This window comes from Phragmites australis, chromosome 4, assembly GCF_958298935.1.
Source record: "Phragmites australis chromosome 4, lpPhrAust1.1, whole genome shotgun sequence".
NCBI lineage: Eukaryota > Viridiplantae > Streptophyta > Magnoliopsida > Poales > Poaceae > Phragmites > Phragmites australis.
The window spans coordinates 14509122-14528143 of record NC_084924.1 but is presented as its reverse complement, the minus strand read 5'-3'; the positions used below and the strand labels follow the sequence as shown (position 1 = coordinate 14528143).

Here is a 19022-nt window from a genome sequence, read left to right as displayed (position 1 = left end):
CTAGGTCTAGAATCCATGAATTTGTGCCTTTACATGCTTATGTGGGTTGGGTCAAGATAGGCAAATTGAATCGGCCTTGGTTCCTTCGTGAAGTTAGGTAATCTAGAAGGATTAGAAGTTCCAATTTATGTATTGAAACTTCTAGTTAACTCGAGTTAACCCAACCGAGAGTCTCATTTTTGTATAAGTTTGGAGTATCTGAAAAACATTGGAAGTTCTAACTCTAATATTGGAACTTTCGATTAAATAAAAATTGTTAACCGAGAACCCATATTTTCAAAGGTTCGGAAGGTCCGATCGATCGGAAGTTTCGACTTCTAGGTCAGAAGTTCCGAACTTTAGTCGGAAGTTTCGATGTTACCCAGATCGTAAACTTCTTTGTTCTTTTGCGTGTTATTGTACTCTTAGCTTATTGTACTCCATCCTCATTCTTTACGCATCATGTGGCATATCTCATTGCGCCTCATTAATGCTCATCGCATTGCATGTGCTTTTCTTTAGAGAACGAAGGACCGGAGCATGGCGCGAACGTGATCGGGGGTGATCAAGACTTTATGGTTGATCGTTGTGAAGCTGAGCAGCAAGACAAGCATCTAAGCATACTCTACCTATTACTTTTGATCATGTGATGTCTATATCAAAATGGTTTTGGGATTTGGGGCATGGAGTTGGACGCCAGGGCATTAGATGCCACCCAACAAACAAGAGCCGCATAGGGATGTGATTAGCATGTTGTTGCTTACCTATGTCAATAGGTTTCTAGCAGTGATACCAAAGCTCACTAAAACTTAGTTAAATATGGATCTTGACCCACTATATGTCATTAGAGGGAGACAATTTCAAAACATATAATGGGAGCATTTTTTGTTAAACTATTTAATGAATGATTTACATGAACATACTGCTGAACTTTGCATGTTTATTTCTATTGTAGATCATGGCACATATTGTAATGTTAATTCCAGTTTTAATTTGCTTTCAATTCTTGAAAAAAAAAAGCTTTCTAGAACAAACTTTATTGATTTGTATAGAAATCTGAGAATAGTTCTTAAACAAGAGAAAAAGATGTTCTAGATGTTCCCTATCCTGATGAACCTACTGATAATGCCTCTATCGATGATCGGAGGGCTTACAAGAAGCACACCAACGATTCACTTGATGTTAGCTACCTCAGGCTTGCCACTATATCCTCTGAGCTTCAGAAGCAATATGAGAACAGGGATGCTCATGATATGATTGTGGGACTCCGAGGCATGTTTGAGAACAAAGCTAGTGTTGAGAGATTCAACACCACCAAGTGCTTGTTTGCGTGGAGTCTAACAGAAGGCAGTCCAGTTAGTCCTCATGTGACCAAGATGATTGGCTACATTGAGAGCATGGAAAAACTTGATTTTCCCCTTAGCCCTGAGTTAGCTACTGATGTGATTCTCCAATCGCTCCCTACGAGCTTTGAGCCATTCATTTTGAATTTTCATATGAATAGCATGGAGGAGAGCATGGCTAGAATTGCATGGGATGCTTAAGACGGCTAAGGAAATCATTAAGAAAAGCTCTAATCATATGATGATGGTTCATAAGGATAGCAAGAAGAGAAAGCGCAAGGCCAAGGCTAAAGCTTCAAATGAGATCTCAAGCTCTTAGCCTAAGCACATTGGAAAGTTCAAGGCTGGCCCCACTGCTGTTGATACATGTCACCACTACCATAAGCCTAGCCATTGGCGGTGGAACTGCAAGCTGTACTTGGAAGAACTCAAAAATAAGAAGGGAAGTGAGACTTCCGCTTATGGTATAAATGTTATAGAAGTTAATCTCGCTACTTGTCCTAATGAGTCATGGGTATTCAATAGTGGATCGATGATTGATACATGCAAATCATTGCAGGGACTAAAAAGGACTAGAAAGTGTGTGAGAGGCGAGATGGATGCTCACATTGGCAATGGTGTAAAAGTTGATGCGCTAGCCATTAATGTTCATTCCTTATTGCTACCCTCAGGATTAGTTTTGGAATTAAATAATTGTTATTATATTCCTGCCTTGGGCAAAAACATCATCTCTTCTTCATGTTTGGAAGAAGATGGTTATGAATTCATAATAAAGAACAAGTGTTGTTCGATTTATTTGAATGGTATGCTCTTTGGTATTTATCCATTGGTGAATGGATTATATATTTTAGGTCTTGAGGATGTCCCTATCTATAACATTAATACGAAGAAGCCTCGACTTAATGATTTGAATCCCACTTTTATTTGGCACTGTTGCTTAGGTCATATAAATGAGAAGCGCATGCAGAGGCTCCATAAATATGGTCTTCTTATTTCATTTAATTTTGAATCATTTGATAGATGTGAATCTTGTTTACTTGGCAAGATGACTAAGACGCCTTTCACTAGTCAAAGTGAGAGGGCGAATGAATTGTTGGCTCTTGTACATACAGATGTATGTGGACCAATGAGTTCTACAGTCAGAGGTGGTTTTCAGTACTTCATTACTTTTACTGATGACTTTATTAGATATTGTTACATCTACCTAATGAGGTGTCACACCCTGATTTTCAATTTTCTCAAATTTCTAAAATTTTCCAAGATTACATTATAGGCTGAATAATTAGAATAGGAAAAAGCCTATTTTCTAAATTCAAATTTGAATTTAAATTAGGATTATTATTTGTTTGAACTGCATTCATGCTGGATATAGGCATGTAGGATTTGTTTGGTTTTTGTTTGTTTTTATTTTGCTTTGTTTGATTTTTTTGCTTTAGAATAGAAATAGAAAAGGATATAATAGAAAAAAGAAAAGAAAAAAAACACTCGGTCTGGCCCTCCCCCTCCCCCTCTCCCTCGGTCTGGCCCGGCCAGCCTGTCAGCCTACTCCCTTCCCCTCTCTCTTTTCGCCCCAGCCACACCAGCTCAGCCCTCTCTCCCTTCCTCTCGAGTAGTGCCAGCCGTGCAGCCTAGTCAGCTAGCGCGTCCAACCCGCTCGCTCCTGAGCCAGCCCAAGCCAGCATCGCGCCTTCCCACCTCCCTCCACCGAAAGCGCCCTCTGCCTTTCTGCCATCAGTCTGAGCTGCTAACATGTGGACCCCGCTTGTCGGACGCGTCTTCCACCTTGAGTCAGAGTCTAGCTGCTTCATGAGCCGCGTCGGTCATCAAATCCCATTCAAATCCATGCCTAACCTGAGTCGGAGACCATCTAGAAGCTCGTCGTGTTTGAACCCGTGATGCCCTCTTTCTCTTGCCGGCTTATCTCCATCGAATCCTTGTCTAAATGAGGAGTTCTATTCAGATTTTGGCCGCTGCCACCCTAAACCCTAATCGAACTCAATCCCTTCCTCCTCGCCTATATATATGTGTCCCTACCCTTTTCTTAGACACGGGTGCCCCTTGTCCCCAACTCACCGACATGTTTGCAAAGCTGTAGCACTTCTTCACTGATGCTCTGACACCCGTAGCCGTCGCTGCTCGCCACTAGGCTACTCCAGTGCTTCGCCGCCCCTGCAAACACCCTAGGTGAGTTCCCCAAGCTCCCCTATTTCTAATCCGCCACTCGTCAGAGTTCCTAGCTCGCCAAAACCCGATTCCGGTGAGAGTCCGGTGAGGTCACCACCATGCCATGTTGTGCGCTTCCGTATTTTGTCCACCATTGCCTCTCTGCTGTCGTTGGACAGCCGCCCATCCATCTCGTCTGTTAGATCTGAAGTCTGCGGTCCAGATTAGATTGGATATATACCCCTTCAGCAACCAATAGAAGGTCGCCACATGTCTTTTTTAACCCAGACAATGCTCTCAGCCAAATCAGCAAGCCACAGCATCACCATGTTAGCAAAAGTTTTGATGTGTCGACCACATCGGCACAGAAATGCCCAGCCAGCATTAGTTTTACAAATAGGTCCCTCGCTAGTTTAAATAATTAGATCTAGGTCCTAAATTTTACAATAAGCACCCTAGACTTGTAAATAATTAAGTTTAGGCCCTTTTTACAAGAAAACTCCCTAGACTTTAATAAATTAGTTTTTAGCCCTAACTTTTTGTAGAAAAGCCCCTATTTAGTAAAAAAAACTCATAACTTTTTCATTCTACTCCTTTTTCAGCGATTCTTGTGTTGTTGGATTCATTTTTCAGAGCTCTATCTTCCTAGATAGGTTTTGCCTTGTTGCGCTTTTATTTTGTGTACTGTTCTTAGTGTGTTTTTTTGTATGCTTTGTCAGTAATTGTACAATTAGACAACAAGCTCCCGGATCAGTTTGAGGAACATCAAGACCAGGAGCTAGAGTACACTGAGTAGTAGCAAGGAGAAGACAAGTGTCCCTGATCATCTTGAAACTATATTTTTAAATATTTTGTTTTACAAAATTACATACAATGTCAATTTGATGGGTAGTCACCTATGTTAGTGTTTTCCCTAGATCTTCCTTTACATTCCTTGAAGCCTAAGTGGTGGTTGGTATGAGTCTTTGGGTAGATTTGCTTAGCCATGCTCTCATAATGTTGGGAACTGTCATATACTTGACTAATGAACATATAACAATGATGGTTAATATGATGATGAATTTGATATAGCAACATGAAACCTTAGGCCTTAAGCAAATAGGTGGTTGTGAAGGTGATTGTAACACAGTAAATTCTCAATTTTTATAGTAGTTTAAAATTTTGTTAGAATTAAATAGGAGTTTTAGATTTTGTTCAATATAGAAGGAAATTAGTTTCTAAATTTAATTTTCCATGGGTTATATTTATGTTTGATGCATTCATGCTGTAGTAGTTGCAATAGGTTTTTATGTGTGAAAAATATTTGCAAAAGTTCGCTAGAAGGCATTCATTTAAAATCTCTTTGCGAAAATGTTTTAAAAATAAAAAGAAAAGCATTTTCTAATTCCTAAACCTTTCCAGGCCAAAACTCCTTCAAAGGCCCAGCCCAATCTCCTTTTCCCTCTCTTTCTCTCTTCTCCGGACCGCTTTCCCCTTTCTCTCCCCGCATGGGCTGAAGCCCATTTTCCTTTCTCCTTTTCCCCCTCTCTTTTCTCTCGGGACGAGCCTGTTCGCTGAGCCTACCTCTTTCTGCTTCGAAGTTGGCCGCCTCCCTTTGCCTCACAGACCTCCACCGAGCTGAGCCTCCACAGCCGCACCGAGCTGCCAATCGTCGGCTCCCTTTCTTTCTCCTCCACCTGGCTCGATCCCCTTTACCAGCCGCCGCCAAATCCACACCTCCCCACATGTTTTCTCCTCCTAGAAACGACCAGGTCCAAGGCATTAATCACCCTTTATCCCTCCCCACTAATCCTTCTCATCAATCCCTGCTTCATTGCCCGAATCAATGCGAAAACTACCGACCATTATGGCCATTGCCGCCGTTGCTTCACCTTCAAGCCCCGGCTGCTCCACTCTCCCTTGCACCTATTTAAGCCACCCTTCACCACCATGACGAGGTTCTGCTTGCTTTCCACCCACTCATGCCTCGTTTCCTCGCCCGTAGCGCCATCGCAACCCGTTCCTCTCCATCTCTAGTGAGTGGTTGCGCCCCTATTCTCCACCAATGGATCGTTTTTTACCTTGCTGGCCCTCTCTTTGCACTCGCAGGAGCACCAGGAGGCTTCCTCGACGCTTCTCGACACCTTTCCACCACAGGACAACTTCCTTCCCCGTGCGCCGACGACCACCGGCCACACCTTATCATCGCTAGACGTCCATCGCCCATCTTTGACGTTAAGAGCCCCACGATGAGACTCCCCATGCTACCCTCTCCCTTTTGCGCCATTTCCCATCGCCAACGGGGCCCAGACACGCATTTTTGCATTACTTCAGTATGTCTCCGACCATGCGCCACCATCGATCGACCCCAGTTCCTCTGCAGCACCACCATCTGAGTTTAAATCACCCCGCCCCCCATCATCGCTGGTCATCCAATCTAGATCCTATGGCTCAGATCATGTACCCCTTCAGATTGTGTAATCATTCCACCATGGACAATGGACCGGCTTTCAGGTCATCGTCCATGGGTCCATGGACTTTTCCCATGGGTTTTTCAGCTAAAAAATAACTCAATTTTGATTTATGGCATTAGCATGCGCAATAAACAAGATTTTCAGTATAAAACAAATATAGAAATTCTCTGGAATTTGTTAAGTTTGTAGAAAAAACTCCTAGAACTTCAAGTACTTATAACCTTTTGCTCGTAGCTCCGTCTTAGGCGATTTTCATGCTCAAATTCTCTTAGTGATGTGTAAAATCTTTTTATAGGGTTTTGCCAAGTGTTATTACTATTGGGTACTGTTCTTAGTAGTTCCTTTTGTATGCTTTTCCGGTATGCTGATTAGGAGATGAGTAGTTCATGAACCTGCAAGACCAAGTTTTTGAAGACTTTGAGCAACCCTTAGCTGAAAGAAGGTGTCCTTGAACATCTTGCACCTATTTTAGGATATTTATATTAATTTTTTATCCTTCTTTCATGCTTGTCTAAATTGAAAACCTATGAATAGGGTTTACTATCACTTGTATGATTATCCTTGTCGCCGTTGATGAGTCATGGAAAACAAATGGTAGATAAGCTAATCGCTATCATGTTTGGGTTATGAGTTAAACTTGACTAATTTTATGCAACATGAATCGGGTGTGGTAATATTTTGTAGCAACATGGTATAGGGATCCTAACATGATGGTTGGTTTGATGATGGTGCAAGAAGGCACATGTATTGTGCTACACAGTGGAAATGTGTATGTTCCTGTGTGGGGTCCTAAGGACCGGTTCTTGAAGCCTATAACCAAGCTAAACTGCAACCATCCATGTGGCCTATATGGGTACGGCATGGCCAATTAATTAGTCATCCCTCCGATTCTGTGAGCACCAGTGGATAGTTGAGTGGCACAAGAGCGGGCTTCTACAATGATGGAATCACTGTTAGTGGTAAAATCTTAATGGGTGCTTGCGAGTCGGCAGGAGCTTTGTAAAGGCCTTGTAGTGATCTCATGGTGGCACACCATAGGAAGTGTGTAAGTACTTGGCTGGCACAGCAACATGGACACTATCACCTGTTAATGCGGGTGATGAAATCACGACCCATGGGGAAAGATGGGCTAACTCTACAGAGTATCAAACTGATCAATCAGCCGTACTCACGGTCAAGAGCGCCTTGGACTTCTTCTTGTTTAGTTGGGATCAAGTTTTTGGTATGATTAGTTGAGTAGCCTGGTAATAGAATTATCTAGTGAGTCTTGGTAATTCAATGGAATCTGATGAGCTATTCTTCTTGTTTAAGTGGTGTCTTCACACTTAGTAAATACTATGCTTATTGTTGAAGTTATAGGTTAATGTTGCTTAGTGTAATAAACCAGTGTCTAACCTTTTCTTGACTTAAGCCCCATATCATGCTCTCCTACACTTGTGAAGTACATTGTGTACTCACACTCGTTGCTTCCTCTCTATTGCATTCTACTCTTGTTCAAAAGCTATCAGTGAAGCTGTACCCTTTGATGGAGACGACTTCGACCTGGAGCTCCTTTTCTAGGCTGGTGTTCCTCTGGTTGACGCCTATGGAAGATGGAAGACCCTCTAGTGCTAGAGTTTATCTTTTCCGCTATGTTTTTCTTCTAGACCCTCGAACCCTTTTGCAATAAGTTATGACGTTATTGTAATAATGGCACTGTGATGATACATTGATGATGTAACGCATGTATGAAACTTGATCCTGGTATACATGTGTTGTACCTAGTTTTGTTCATTTAAAACTAGGTGTTACAGAAGTGGTATCATAGTCATGTTGACCGTAGGACGCAGCCAAGATAGAAAAGGAGACGTATGCAGAGTACCTGTCCATGACTCGGACGCGGATCTGGGTCACGTACACACCAACCGAGCCTCTGCGACACATGCCGAACGTGCATGACACGTACCCAACGCATAGGGACCAAGCACGTTCGTTCAAAGTTCGTAGAGCAGTATGTGACTAGTCATTTACTACAATTCTTGGTAAAAAAAATTGTCTAATCAAATGAAACTTTTGTTTGCAGAGGGACATACTGTATCAGGTTGGGGTCGAGGCATAGGCGACCTAGATGCAGATTGATAGTGGCCTTGAGGTCCTCAAGGCCGCGGTGAGCATGATGTTAGGCCAGATTATCCAGCATCTACATAAGGTGATCAGGTCGCTCAGCTACAGGTCATCCACGGATGTTGTGATAGGACCATGAGCGCCAGCTCCTCTCCCACCATGCCCCTTGGCCACATTCATCGAGCCATTGCACCCACCTATATGGCCAACCTTCATTGCCAAGCCATCGAGGCCGTCTTCCACCCCGACTTCTGCCTTTTCCTACGGTGGCACCTCGGTGAGGCAATCCTTTAGCGGGGGTAGTGACCCGCACTACAGTGGTGCTTGGGCTAGGCTATCTTTCTTTAGCGTCGGTGACCCCCACTATCGCATCACAGTGTCAAGGCCAGCCTTCACTGGTGTTGGTGACCACTTGTATGCCAGCAGTGCGTCCATGCCACCTTCCTCCATGGACCCAGGTCCTTCGAGTTCTCGCATCCCCACCTCAAGTACAATTCTCACTTCATGAATAAGCAATTGTTATGTATCTCACACTTTATCGGTGCTAACATGTTTTCTTTATTGTTCCATGTGCAGAGAACGACGATATCAGGGATGTAGAGGCGCAAGGTAGCTACATGGAGATGCTCCTCAAGGACAGTGCTCAGGTATCCAGGTGCTCCTCAAGGACAGTGCATCTTCGGATAGAGTGACAAGCTCGGTGTGTCGCAACTACCTAGCGTGGCACTTACGGGGACACAGGCCTCCCAGGGAGACTACGCCACTGCACCGCCTGCTGGACGATTTGCGCAAGGGATCGTTCCACCAAAACCACTGACTTACTCAGCTGACCAGGTGAGAGCGCAGGGGCACAAGGTGCCAAGGGCGGATGAGACCAGAAGGGTCATCTTGAAGAGGGGTTGTAACCTATAGGCTACTATGTTAATGTTAGTTTCATGGTGTTATGTAATTGTAAGTGTTATGATACTATGTTAATGTCAGTGTAGATTTGCATGCTACTATGTTATTGTTAGTGTCATAATATCTTTTATGTACCGTGTTTTTGTTTTGGGCTTCTATTCGAACCATAGAGTCGTACCACGAGTATTCCATAACAATCATAATAAACACGTTAACCTAACGTACAATGGCATGTATGATACTCCTAGTGGTGTACCAAGGTTTTGCCTAACATGCCTTAAAGAATGAAAAGGGCGAAGATTGATTGTACGATACACAAATAACAATGTCGTACTAATAGTGGTTCTAATCGCATTGGCTTAGAGAACTGCAAGGAAGCTCGTGACTCCAAATAATCTCTACCACCATATTGGCGCTAATGGAGGAGGAGGATCATGAGATGGAGGAGGAGCATCCTTATTGTGGCACAGGCAGGTGCACCATGGATCGATGCATTCCGAAGGGCCCTCCAGGTGTATTACAGGAGGACTTGGCACATTCTTCACCTCCCTCTGCAAGTCAAAGATTTAGTCTCGCAAGTGGTGGACATAATCTTGGATATGCTGTAGAACAGGAGGATCGATCCATCTCATGTACTGAAAGTTGTCAGGGTCGTCATCGGAGGCCTACATAAATGTGAAGCTCACAATGTATAATGTTTTAAAGAAAAAGATATGAGCAGTCATGGTGATGTAGTTCTCACCCTGCAAAGAGGACATCAGAAGAATTGATGTCCCCATGAATGCTCCCGTTGTACATTTGAACGATACAATCGTAGCAATGGGAGCACTAGGGCTAGGGATCATTCGAGTGCTCAAACATCCTTAGGTGACTTGGAGGACTAAAATCACTCTTATCCTTGTACTCAGTTGGACCAAACAAACCCTCCTATCTCACTACCAGCTGCCCCCGCCCCGTTCTTCCTTGCCCCTCTCACCCCTAGCCTCCATTGATCATTGTGACTTCAGTTTCTAGATACATGAGCCTTTTACATATGTGTCATAGCAGCATACGTCTTTTTACCACGGCGTAATTTAACCGTCAAATTTGTGTTACCCACACACATCCAATTATGATAATAAAATTGATGGTTTCTACTAGAAATAGTCACATTAGTAAACATGTACTCTATTTTTAGACGTAGCCTTTTCAGAATTGGCCTTCTCAATAGCCTTTTCAGACCTACATTTTTCATACCTAACATTTTCAGAAGTAGCCTTTTCAGATATAGGCTTTTTAGAAGTAGACTTTTCAGAAGTAGTCTTTTTACATGTAGGTTTTTAGTTAATATGACCATTCCTTGCTGCAGAATCAACTGATTTCTTAAGGTTGATTTCCGTGGACTTAGTCCATGCACCAACATGATTCTACTCTATAAATAGATGATATCTAGGTCACATATAGAACCAAACCACTAGCCTCAACCTCCACAACTCCGACAAAAATGACATTCAATCCTTTCCCCAAGAAATACATACCGGATACTACGCCTGATAGGGTGGAAGTGCCCACATGCTAGTGTGGAGACCTTTGTAGGGTGATGAAGTCCTCTGAATTCTCCTACACCTACGGAAGGAGGTTCTTCATGTGTTGCAACTACAAGTACGATCCACCTTAGGGATGTACCAATATTGGCTTCCACCGTCAGGTAGTAACTTCTGATCAAACTACTCCAAAAACAATTAAGATTTACCACTTAACATTTTGGTCTTTATTGCAGTCGCTGCCACCACTATGTGACTTCTTATAGTGACTAAATACTGAGCAGTCAGAAGCTGATGTGTTCCTCCTTCACACTGAGTATCACACCTCTTGGAGACGCTTCCCTGAGATGGAAGCAGACTAGAGGAGGGAGGTTATACTCAAGCGCATTATGGAGAAGCAGCATAAGATGAGGGAGGAGCATAACCGCATTATGGTGGAGGCTCGAGAGGGAGAGGAAGCACGAGAGGGCACGTCGGGTCTGTGAGAGAGGACTAAAAGCGGCAAGGAAGGAAAAGTACCCACACTACACTTAGTATATCAGATGTTGTAATCCTATTGTTTACCTTCTCTAAAGTATGTTAGGTTTAGAAGTAGTACTTGTTTAGGTTAGAATGATCGTGTATCGTACATATCACCGTGTAGGTCACGGTTCCTATTAAAATCACCGTGTTCAACTTTCATTTTCCATCAAATCAGGTATCTAAAATATCACAAATATTTAATGACATTGGACGAATCAACAATAACAATTGTGGCGCACGAACACCTACCCTACCCGTTCATTGGATAACACCTTGCTACCGCCCATTCACTAGGCAAGACCAAGGTATCACCCGTTCACAGTAAGATCTTGCCCGATAAACAGGTGACACGTGTCACATCACCACCATTTTTTATTTCTAACCGATGTGACCTACAAAGTGTCACCCTTTCATGAGATCAGACTTCATTCTCACCCGATGAACGGATGACAAAAATCTATTATTACAAAATTTTAAAACAGCCGTGTAATTTTACAAATATTAAATAAAAAATAAAAAAAAAATCAACAAACGCACGCATCTTGAGGTTAGGCCACAGCTAGGCCGGCTGGGATTCTGCCCACAGCCCAAGCAGCATGCAGGATTGTTCTTGGGCCAGTTCTTTCAGGTAATTTTGTTTGGGACCGTACACCTGACAGTTAGCTACTTTTCTTATATTAAAGTCATTTTTTGGACAATAGAAATTTGGCATGTAATGATTCACACTTTTTTGTGCTACAGGAAAAAATTTCCTGCAGTTTTTTTTATTAAAAACAGTTTTTTTACTCAAACAACAAACAAAAAATCGATTATATTTTTTGGATTGCAATTATTTTTCTTAATAGAAAGCAAGCATAAAATTTTGATTGAATTTCTTTGGTATTGTATTCAGAGTTTTTTCAAGGCTAACATCGACAGTGCTGGATGTAGGCACGGGGTGTGGGGTGTTGCTGCAGACCTGCAGTTCCTGGGGCAGCACGTCGGTAAGGTTGGCAACGTGGTTTAAGTCTGTTTGTTTTTTATTTTGATTATAGATTTTAATTTTAAAAGTAAAAATAAAAATAAGTAGTTTCAATTTAAAAGTTGATTTTACGATTCGCAAATCAAATTGCATTATAAATTTTTATAATCCACGATCTAAGTGAGAAAGAGCTTCTTCATGGATGAAAAACAAAAACGCTACGGGTGAGCTTTTGCTGTAGCGATGGTGTTGTTGTGCGTCTCCTTGCCTCTACCCAGTGTAAAGCTAGCTAACCTTGTGGATCGGGGAATGAGCAGCAGCGACAGCGATGGGCAAGCCTCTCTTGTGGTGCTGCTCATCCATAGGATGCTGATCCCTGACGTATTACTTTTTCCTTAGGAAAAAAAATTAGAAGAAAAGGAAAAGTTTCTCATGCTCGATTTCCTTATGGGACTGACACAAAACCCGTTAACTAGTTGAGAAGATATTATAAATCTAAATTACTAGGACAGTGAGGTGGTTATTGGGTGTTTCAAAAATTTAAATAATTGTTTTATCTCAAACCAAGTGCCTATTTTGAAAACCATTTGAATCATGATGTTATTTGTAACTAATGCAGCAAAAAAAGATCTAATATGAACACATTTTGAATTTTTGGACAATTAAAATGTGTCATTTTAACAATTGAAATACACTGTTTCAACAAATCACATACAAAATGTTGAAAATGTTATAGCAAATTGTTGGAATAGCTCTCACAATTGTTTAACATGACTTTTTAAAATATTGAATTGAATCCTCATGGTTGTTTAATTAGGTTTCACAAATTGTGAACATGTATTTTAAATTGTTGAATGTGTATAACGAGAAAAATATATCTAAATTGTTGTGATTAAAATTTATATGAATAAAAACAATAAGGAAAAAAAGAAAGGAAAGCAAAAAAAGAAAAGGAATTCAACAACAACAAAAAATTAAAAAAACACCAGATGGAATCAAAAAAATAAAGAGTCCTTAGATTAGATTAAATTATATGCGAACTAAAAAAGAAAAATGAAAACGAAAGAAAAATAAGAAAAGAACCAGCAACATCCTGAAATAAAACAGCCCAAAAAACAAGCCTACTAAGGGCCTGTTTGTTTCAGCTTTGGATTGTAGCCTTCAGCTTTTATAATTTGAAGCTGAAACAAACAGACAGCTTTTGGTTATAGCTTTTTAAAATCTGCTGGTTGAATTGTGAGAATCTGAGAAGCTGATTTTTCTCAGCTTTTGATAGATTGTGAAAGTCCATTTAACTAAACTGTCCATCAAAGTTTTTTAGAATCTACAATCTAAAAGCTTTTCACAATCTAGCTTTTTACAATCCAATTTTTCACAATCCAACTTCTATAAACTGCTTTTCAAAATCTCCAACTAAAAAAAATGCCCTAAGTAAATGCCCATGAATCAGACCCACGAAGCACCAATGCACCAAAATCTTGGAAAAGAACAGACCACGAATTAGGCCCACCAAGTAGAAGCCCACGAATAAGGCCCACGAAGCCAGCATGCACGAATCGTGAAGCCGTCCAATTGCATAACATTCGACCGAATACAACAAAAGTATTAGCTAAGTGTTGTTTAGGAATTGCGAATTTATTTTCCACATGAGAGAGAAAATCGTGAATACATCCATGTCAGTTTCAAAAATAACAAAAATGACACGGTCCAGACGAGACTCTTCAAAGATTCCATAGCCCAATTGGTTGCACACATCTCCACCATGGAGGACCATGAGTCCAAGGCAAACTCCTCTCTACACATTTCATGCTTCTTGGTCCTCGAGTTATTTATATCCTTTCCACTAAAAAAATAGTCATTTCTATTATTTTGCAGAAAATTCACTAAGTCATGCCATTCGCTACAAGATTAACATGTGGGCTCCAAGCCCACATATTTGCAAGATATTAGTGTCATATTGTGAGCATGTAAACATATTCGGTAGCACATAAGATACTGGGTAGATATTGGCTAGATTCATTTTTATAAAGAAGAAATGAAAAATAAAAACACTATGTGAAGCAATCCGCAAAATTTACTAGTTGTGTTGAGTTTGAGCTTATTTCACTATAACAAATCTTCCCATCCCGATATTCTCACATTTCATCCTGGTCCAGCGTCCACTCGTGAATGAAAGAAATGAGCTTTTTTCCATGCCCCTTCATTCACTTTTGAATAACTACTTTATTATTTTATATAGAGAGAGCATATCAACATGTGTACATTAATTAACATGATTCCCAGTATGGTTCTTTTATGTGTAATTTGTAAAATATAAAATACAATTTTGATGAATTTTTGTGTCTCGAAAAAAATCCTTGCCAGGAATGAGCACCAATATATACATACACAAATATTAATATAAAAAATAGTTTATCACAGGGGAACCTATGTTCTGGTAAGTAGGGGGCATATGCCCCCACTCAATTCCCAATGTTACACTTTGATCTTTGCATTTTGTAATTGGACCCTATTAGGATTGGGTTGGGTCGATGATAAGACTTTATACCCCTTGCACAACAACACTAGCATGGTCTTCGTTGTCAAGAAGGTGAAACTAGAGAGCACGCAAGGGGCTGCATAGGTACACGCTAATCAAGCTAGCCGGTTATGTTTTCTTACCCCGTCACACGCATGATGGAATTTTGCAATCGATCATCAACTTTTTGGTGACGCTATCGCATCCAAACATGGTGAGGTTTCCAGTATTGCTCGACGGACAAGAACCTACTCCTTGTCTAAGAATCCATGGCCAAACGAAGCTTGGATCACCTCTTCAAAAGTGAGTCATGTGGCACTTCTAGCTTCTTGTCTTTTTCACTCTCTGTTTTGTCACAACTTCATTATATTTGATTTGATAAAAAAATTGCTGCCTTGTTGAGAAGTGTTGGAGTATATCCCCAAGCTGCACTATGGGCCATTGTGCTGCTGAAGCTGTACACTGTCCGACACAGCTACTTATGTTCGTTGTAGATTGTTGAATCCTAATAACTAGGTGATATTAGTTTTGTAGATTGAGGTAACAGCGATGGCCGAAGATGCTTAGGAGGGCATATATGGTAGGCTTGCCATGGAGGATAAACTTGTAATTTATTGGTATATACTGACACAAAGCTATAAGAATTAGTTGCCAATTAATCTTGAATATGGTGAAAAATCGATAAGTGCATACTAAAAAGAAGGGGTAGTAGAACATATCTTTCTTTTTTTTTTAGCACAGCGAGCCCCTGGAATTCCACATCCGAGCACGTCCAACCTGGTTTTTCCGTTTCAAAAAGAAAAGGGACACATCTAAAAATTACAGTGCCTCGACAATATGATTATGATGGACCGCTGCAGATTTCTAGCGACCCCACAAAAATCCACTTACCAAGCTCCCAAATCGAACGCGAGCTGCGGCGGCAGAAACCTAACCGCGCCACTGGTCTTTTCTGCATTTCATCTTGGTCTTTTCATGTATTTTTTTCGATCACATAATTCAATATATACATTTAATTACATTCAGTAGCGTCGTAGAAGAGAATTATTTTTCCCTTCAAGAAACCGAAAAGAGAGAGGAAAAATAAAACAAGGATGGAACAAGAACGCAGCATGGGGCAGACAGTAGTAGTTTCTTTTTCCCCCTCTCCATTGGTTCCTTCCCCGAAAAACGAAGGAAACCCAATCAAGAACGCGCAAGCAGAAGCGCGCCTACGCATCGCTCGCGGGCCTGCTCCGATCACCTGATCTCGTCGCCGAGCCGCGACGGGCTCCTCCAGAAGCCGGCGCCGTAGAACCTCGCCCACACCTCCTTCTCCAGCTCCTCCGTCTCGTCCAAGCCGGGCTTCACGGGCAACGCCACCGCCTCGGCGGCGCCGGCGCCGGACTCCACGACGCCGCCGTCGTCCACGAGGAGCTCGTAGATCTCCGCCGCCTGCCCCGCGGAGGCCGAGCGCCGGCGCCCCCTGCGCGCGCGGGCGGCTTTGCGGCATAGCGCCGCGGGCGCGCGCACCGTGGCGAGTACGACGACCTCCACCATGACGCAGGGGAAGCAGCAGCACACGGCGGCGCACCCGGCCGCGGTGCCGCCGGCCACCTCACCGCACCCGCCGTGCTGCATGATGTTCCGCTCGCTGCTGCAGCGCTGGTGCAGCTGTCGTCGCGGCGGGAACGCCGCGGACCGCCTCAGCTGATGCGCCTCCTGTGGCTGCGGCTCCCGCTCCCGCTCCCGCGCCCGTGCCCGTGACCGCGGGGCGTCGTTAGCCCTTGCCGCCGCGACGGCCACCGAGGTCGCCGGGGACGACGCCTCGGCGCGGTGGTGATGATGGGCCTTGGTGGACCGACCGGCCATGGCGAGCTCTGGCCCTCAACAACGAGGCGCCCACATGGATCGGCTAGCCCTCGCCCGCCTAAGATGGATCCGGGACCGAGCAAGGAAGGCGTGGAAAGAGGAGAGGGGGCGGTTTAAATAGGCGTCGCGCTCGGCGGTGTCCGCGGCGGCGAAACCGGCAGGCCGCTCCCCATTTTTGGCCCGGGTGGGGGGGGGGGGGCGGATGAGTGGCAACGGCCTGATAGATGACCATGCAGCAGCCACGCGTTTTGCTCTCACGCTCCTTGCAGGCAGAATCCATCGTGCCAATTGCGAGAAACCATTGAGCCGGCAGCACGAGCTTGCTTCGGCCGGCGACATCTCCTCGCCTCTGGACGCAACTCACGAGCTTGGGCTGGGCATTCCTCTCGCGTTGAGCCACGCGGTAACCAAACTGGCTTGTCGACCGGTCCAGCCACATTGTCCTAGGAAGCCCTTGCTCACATGCAACCGGCATTCTGAAGTCGCCATGCTCTGACATGTGCCAACATTATGCCATGTTCATCGGGAAAGACTTGACAACAACATTAGCCTATTGCCCTATTCCTAGCCCAACGCGGTGAGACCAGTACTATTGACAAACTACGCTTGTGGTTGTTCCCGCGTGGTTCACCACTCTAGCTCCTGAATTAGTCACGACATGCAGTAAGTTTGGTTACCAAAACATATTAGAGAAAAAAATGTTGTATACCACTTGTCGTAGATGTGGTTTTTCAGGACACACTGGGGCAAGAACGTTCGCGCAACCAAGACCAGGTTAAGACACATCACAGACATAAGCGAGAGACACCCGGAAAGAGTAAAGAACACAGGTGGTTTAATTATACAACTTTATGTACCAGAAGGCACCATACAATCTGTTCCCTGAGCGCTCACCTTATAGTATGTGTTGTACACTGGGTGAGAGTTGCGTAAAAGTCCCTGATAAGGAATATATATTTAAGTAATAATTATATATAGAATATGATATATCGTTGTAACGGGTATTGTCGGAGGATGAACTCCTGTCGCAGGGATCCCGAGAGACCCCTTTTTAGAGATTCGGCCGGGAGGATGATCCTGAACGAGTTTGTCGGGGAAATAAATAGGAACGGAAATAAATGCGGTGGTTGGTGGTAGGAGATGATCGACCTAGTGCAAGAAAGATGGGTGCGCCGGGGTGTAGACAGGTTCGGGCCGTACGGAGGCGTAACACCCTACTCCTTTGTGAGTGCTATACCTTTCCTTGAAGGGAATTCTTCAAAGATGTATCTGGTTACAAGGGTGAGCTGCTTACAGAGAGCTTGAGGCTCTCTGTTCTAGCTTGGCTTGAGCTAAGTTGTGATGTTCTTCGCCTTTTGATCTGGGCTTCCTTGCCTTGTTCACCTTGTTTTTTCGTCTGTCTCCCCTCCCTTTCTTGAGTTCTCCATCCTTTCCTTTTATAGGCGCGCCGACCTCGACTTATCCAGAATGGGAAAGAGGGGGCGCAAATACCAAGGCGCCACGGAGAAAGGCGTCATCATTCCGTCTTGGCGAAGTGACAGGGGCGGTGGAAAATTGCGGCGTGCATCCGACCACCCGCCACTGCGGAGGTCCTCCGGCGCCATTAAGAGGGCCCACCGGGCAGCCGCAGAGGTGCCCGGTGCGCCCACCCTGTCTTGCACTTCTGCGGGGGCAGGGTGGTAGACGGAGTGCTTCGATTCTGGCAATGTTATCCTGAGGCACCTGGGTGAAATCGGACGGGACCCGTGCATTTAATGGACCCACGCCCCCCTGCCAGAGCATGGCAGGGTCTGACACTAGGGCGTGGGCAGCTGAGATTGTCAGGATGTCAGGATGTCGGGCCGCGCGTGCCTATTAAATGTGGCATTGGGCCTTTGACTGGTTGACACCCCGACGACGGGACCCTTCGGGTCGTCGGACGATCTTGCGCGAACCTTCGGGGAACCGAGTCCTCGGGGGCTGCCACGTGCAGCCCCGAGCACTCTCTCCCGAACACTGGGGGAAACCTTCGGGGAACCGAGTCCTCGGGGGCTACCACGTGCAGCCCCGAGCACTCTCTCCCGAGCACTGGGGGAAACCTTCGGGGAACCGAGTCCTCGGGGGCTGCCACGTGCAGCCCCGAGCACTCTCTCCCGAGCACTGGGGAAAAAACTTTTGGGGAACCGAGTCCTCGGGGGCTGCCACGTGCAGCCCTGAGCACTCTCTCCCGAGCACTCCCTTCCCGGTACTTGGACTCCGCGGATCATCGGGGAACTGGGGTGCTCGGGAACCAGAGGCGGCGGCCCCGAGCACCTTCTCCCGGGACTTTAGCTTCTTCTTATCTCGCGGGGCGGACCTCGCGGGATGGTGACGCGTGGCGGATGGCCGGCCCGGTCTCGGGACTCAGGGACCCCTGGTTCTTGATACACCGACAGTAGCCCCCTGGCCCATTGGTAGGCGACGGGACGGAGACGGCGGATGGGCCCTTCGTCGCGGCCGAGGCCGAGGCTAGTGCAGACGCCACGTGGCAGGCTTTCGAGAGGTGGTTTTTACGGACCCAGACCTCAAGTACCTCCCAACGGGAAAATGAATGGGCGCGTGTCCACACAACTTCCAAAGGGTATGATGACCGTATGGACGGCACGCGCGGTTGCCGCGTGGATCGAGGAAAATACGCCTGGCAGCCACTGACATCGCGCGATCGGCGGGAGATTCGCCTGGCGGTTG

The 19022-nt window shown here is 44.7% G+C and overlaps 1 protein-coding gene across 1 annotated transcript; it reads right to left on the bottom strand.

The window, feature by feature from the left end:
- Positions 1–15460: 15460 nt before the first annotated feature.
- On the bottom strand, positions 15461–16794 carry LOC133914226 (uncharacterized). The gene has a single exon (XM_062357359.1). It carries the CDS (start codon positions 16314–16316, stop codon positions 15705–15707), a length of 612 nt encoding a protein of 203 aa, XP_062213343.1. The 5' UTR covers positions 16317–16794; the 3' UTR covers positions 15461–15704.
- Between the last annotated feature and the right edge of the window lie 2228 nt (positions 16795–19022).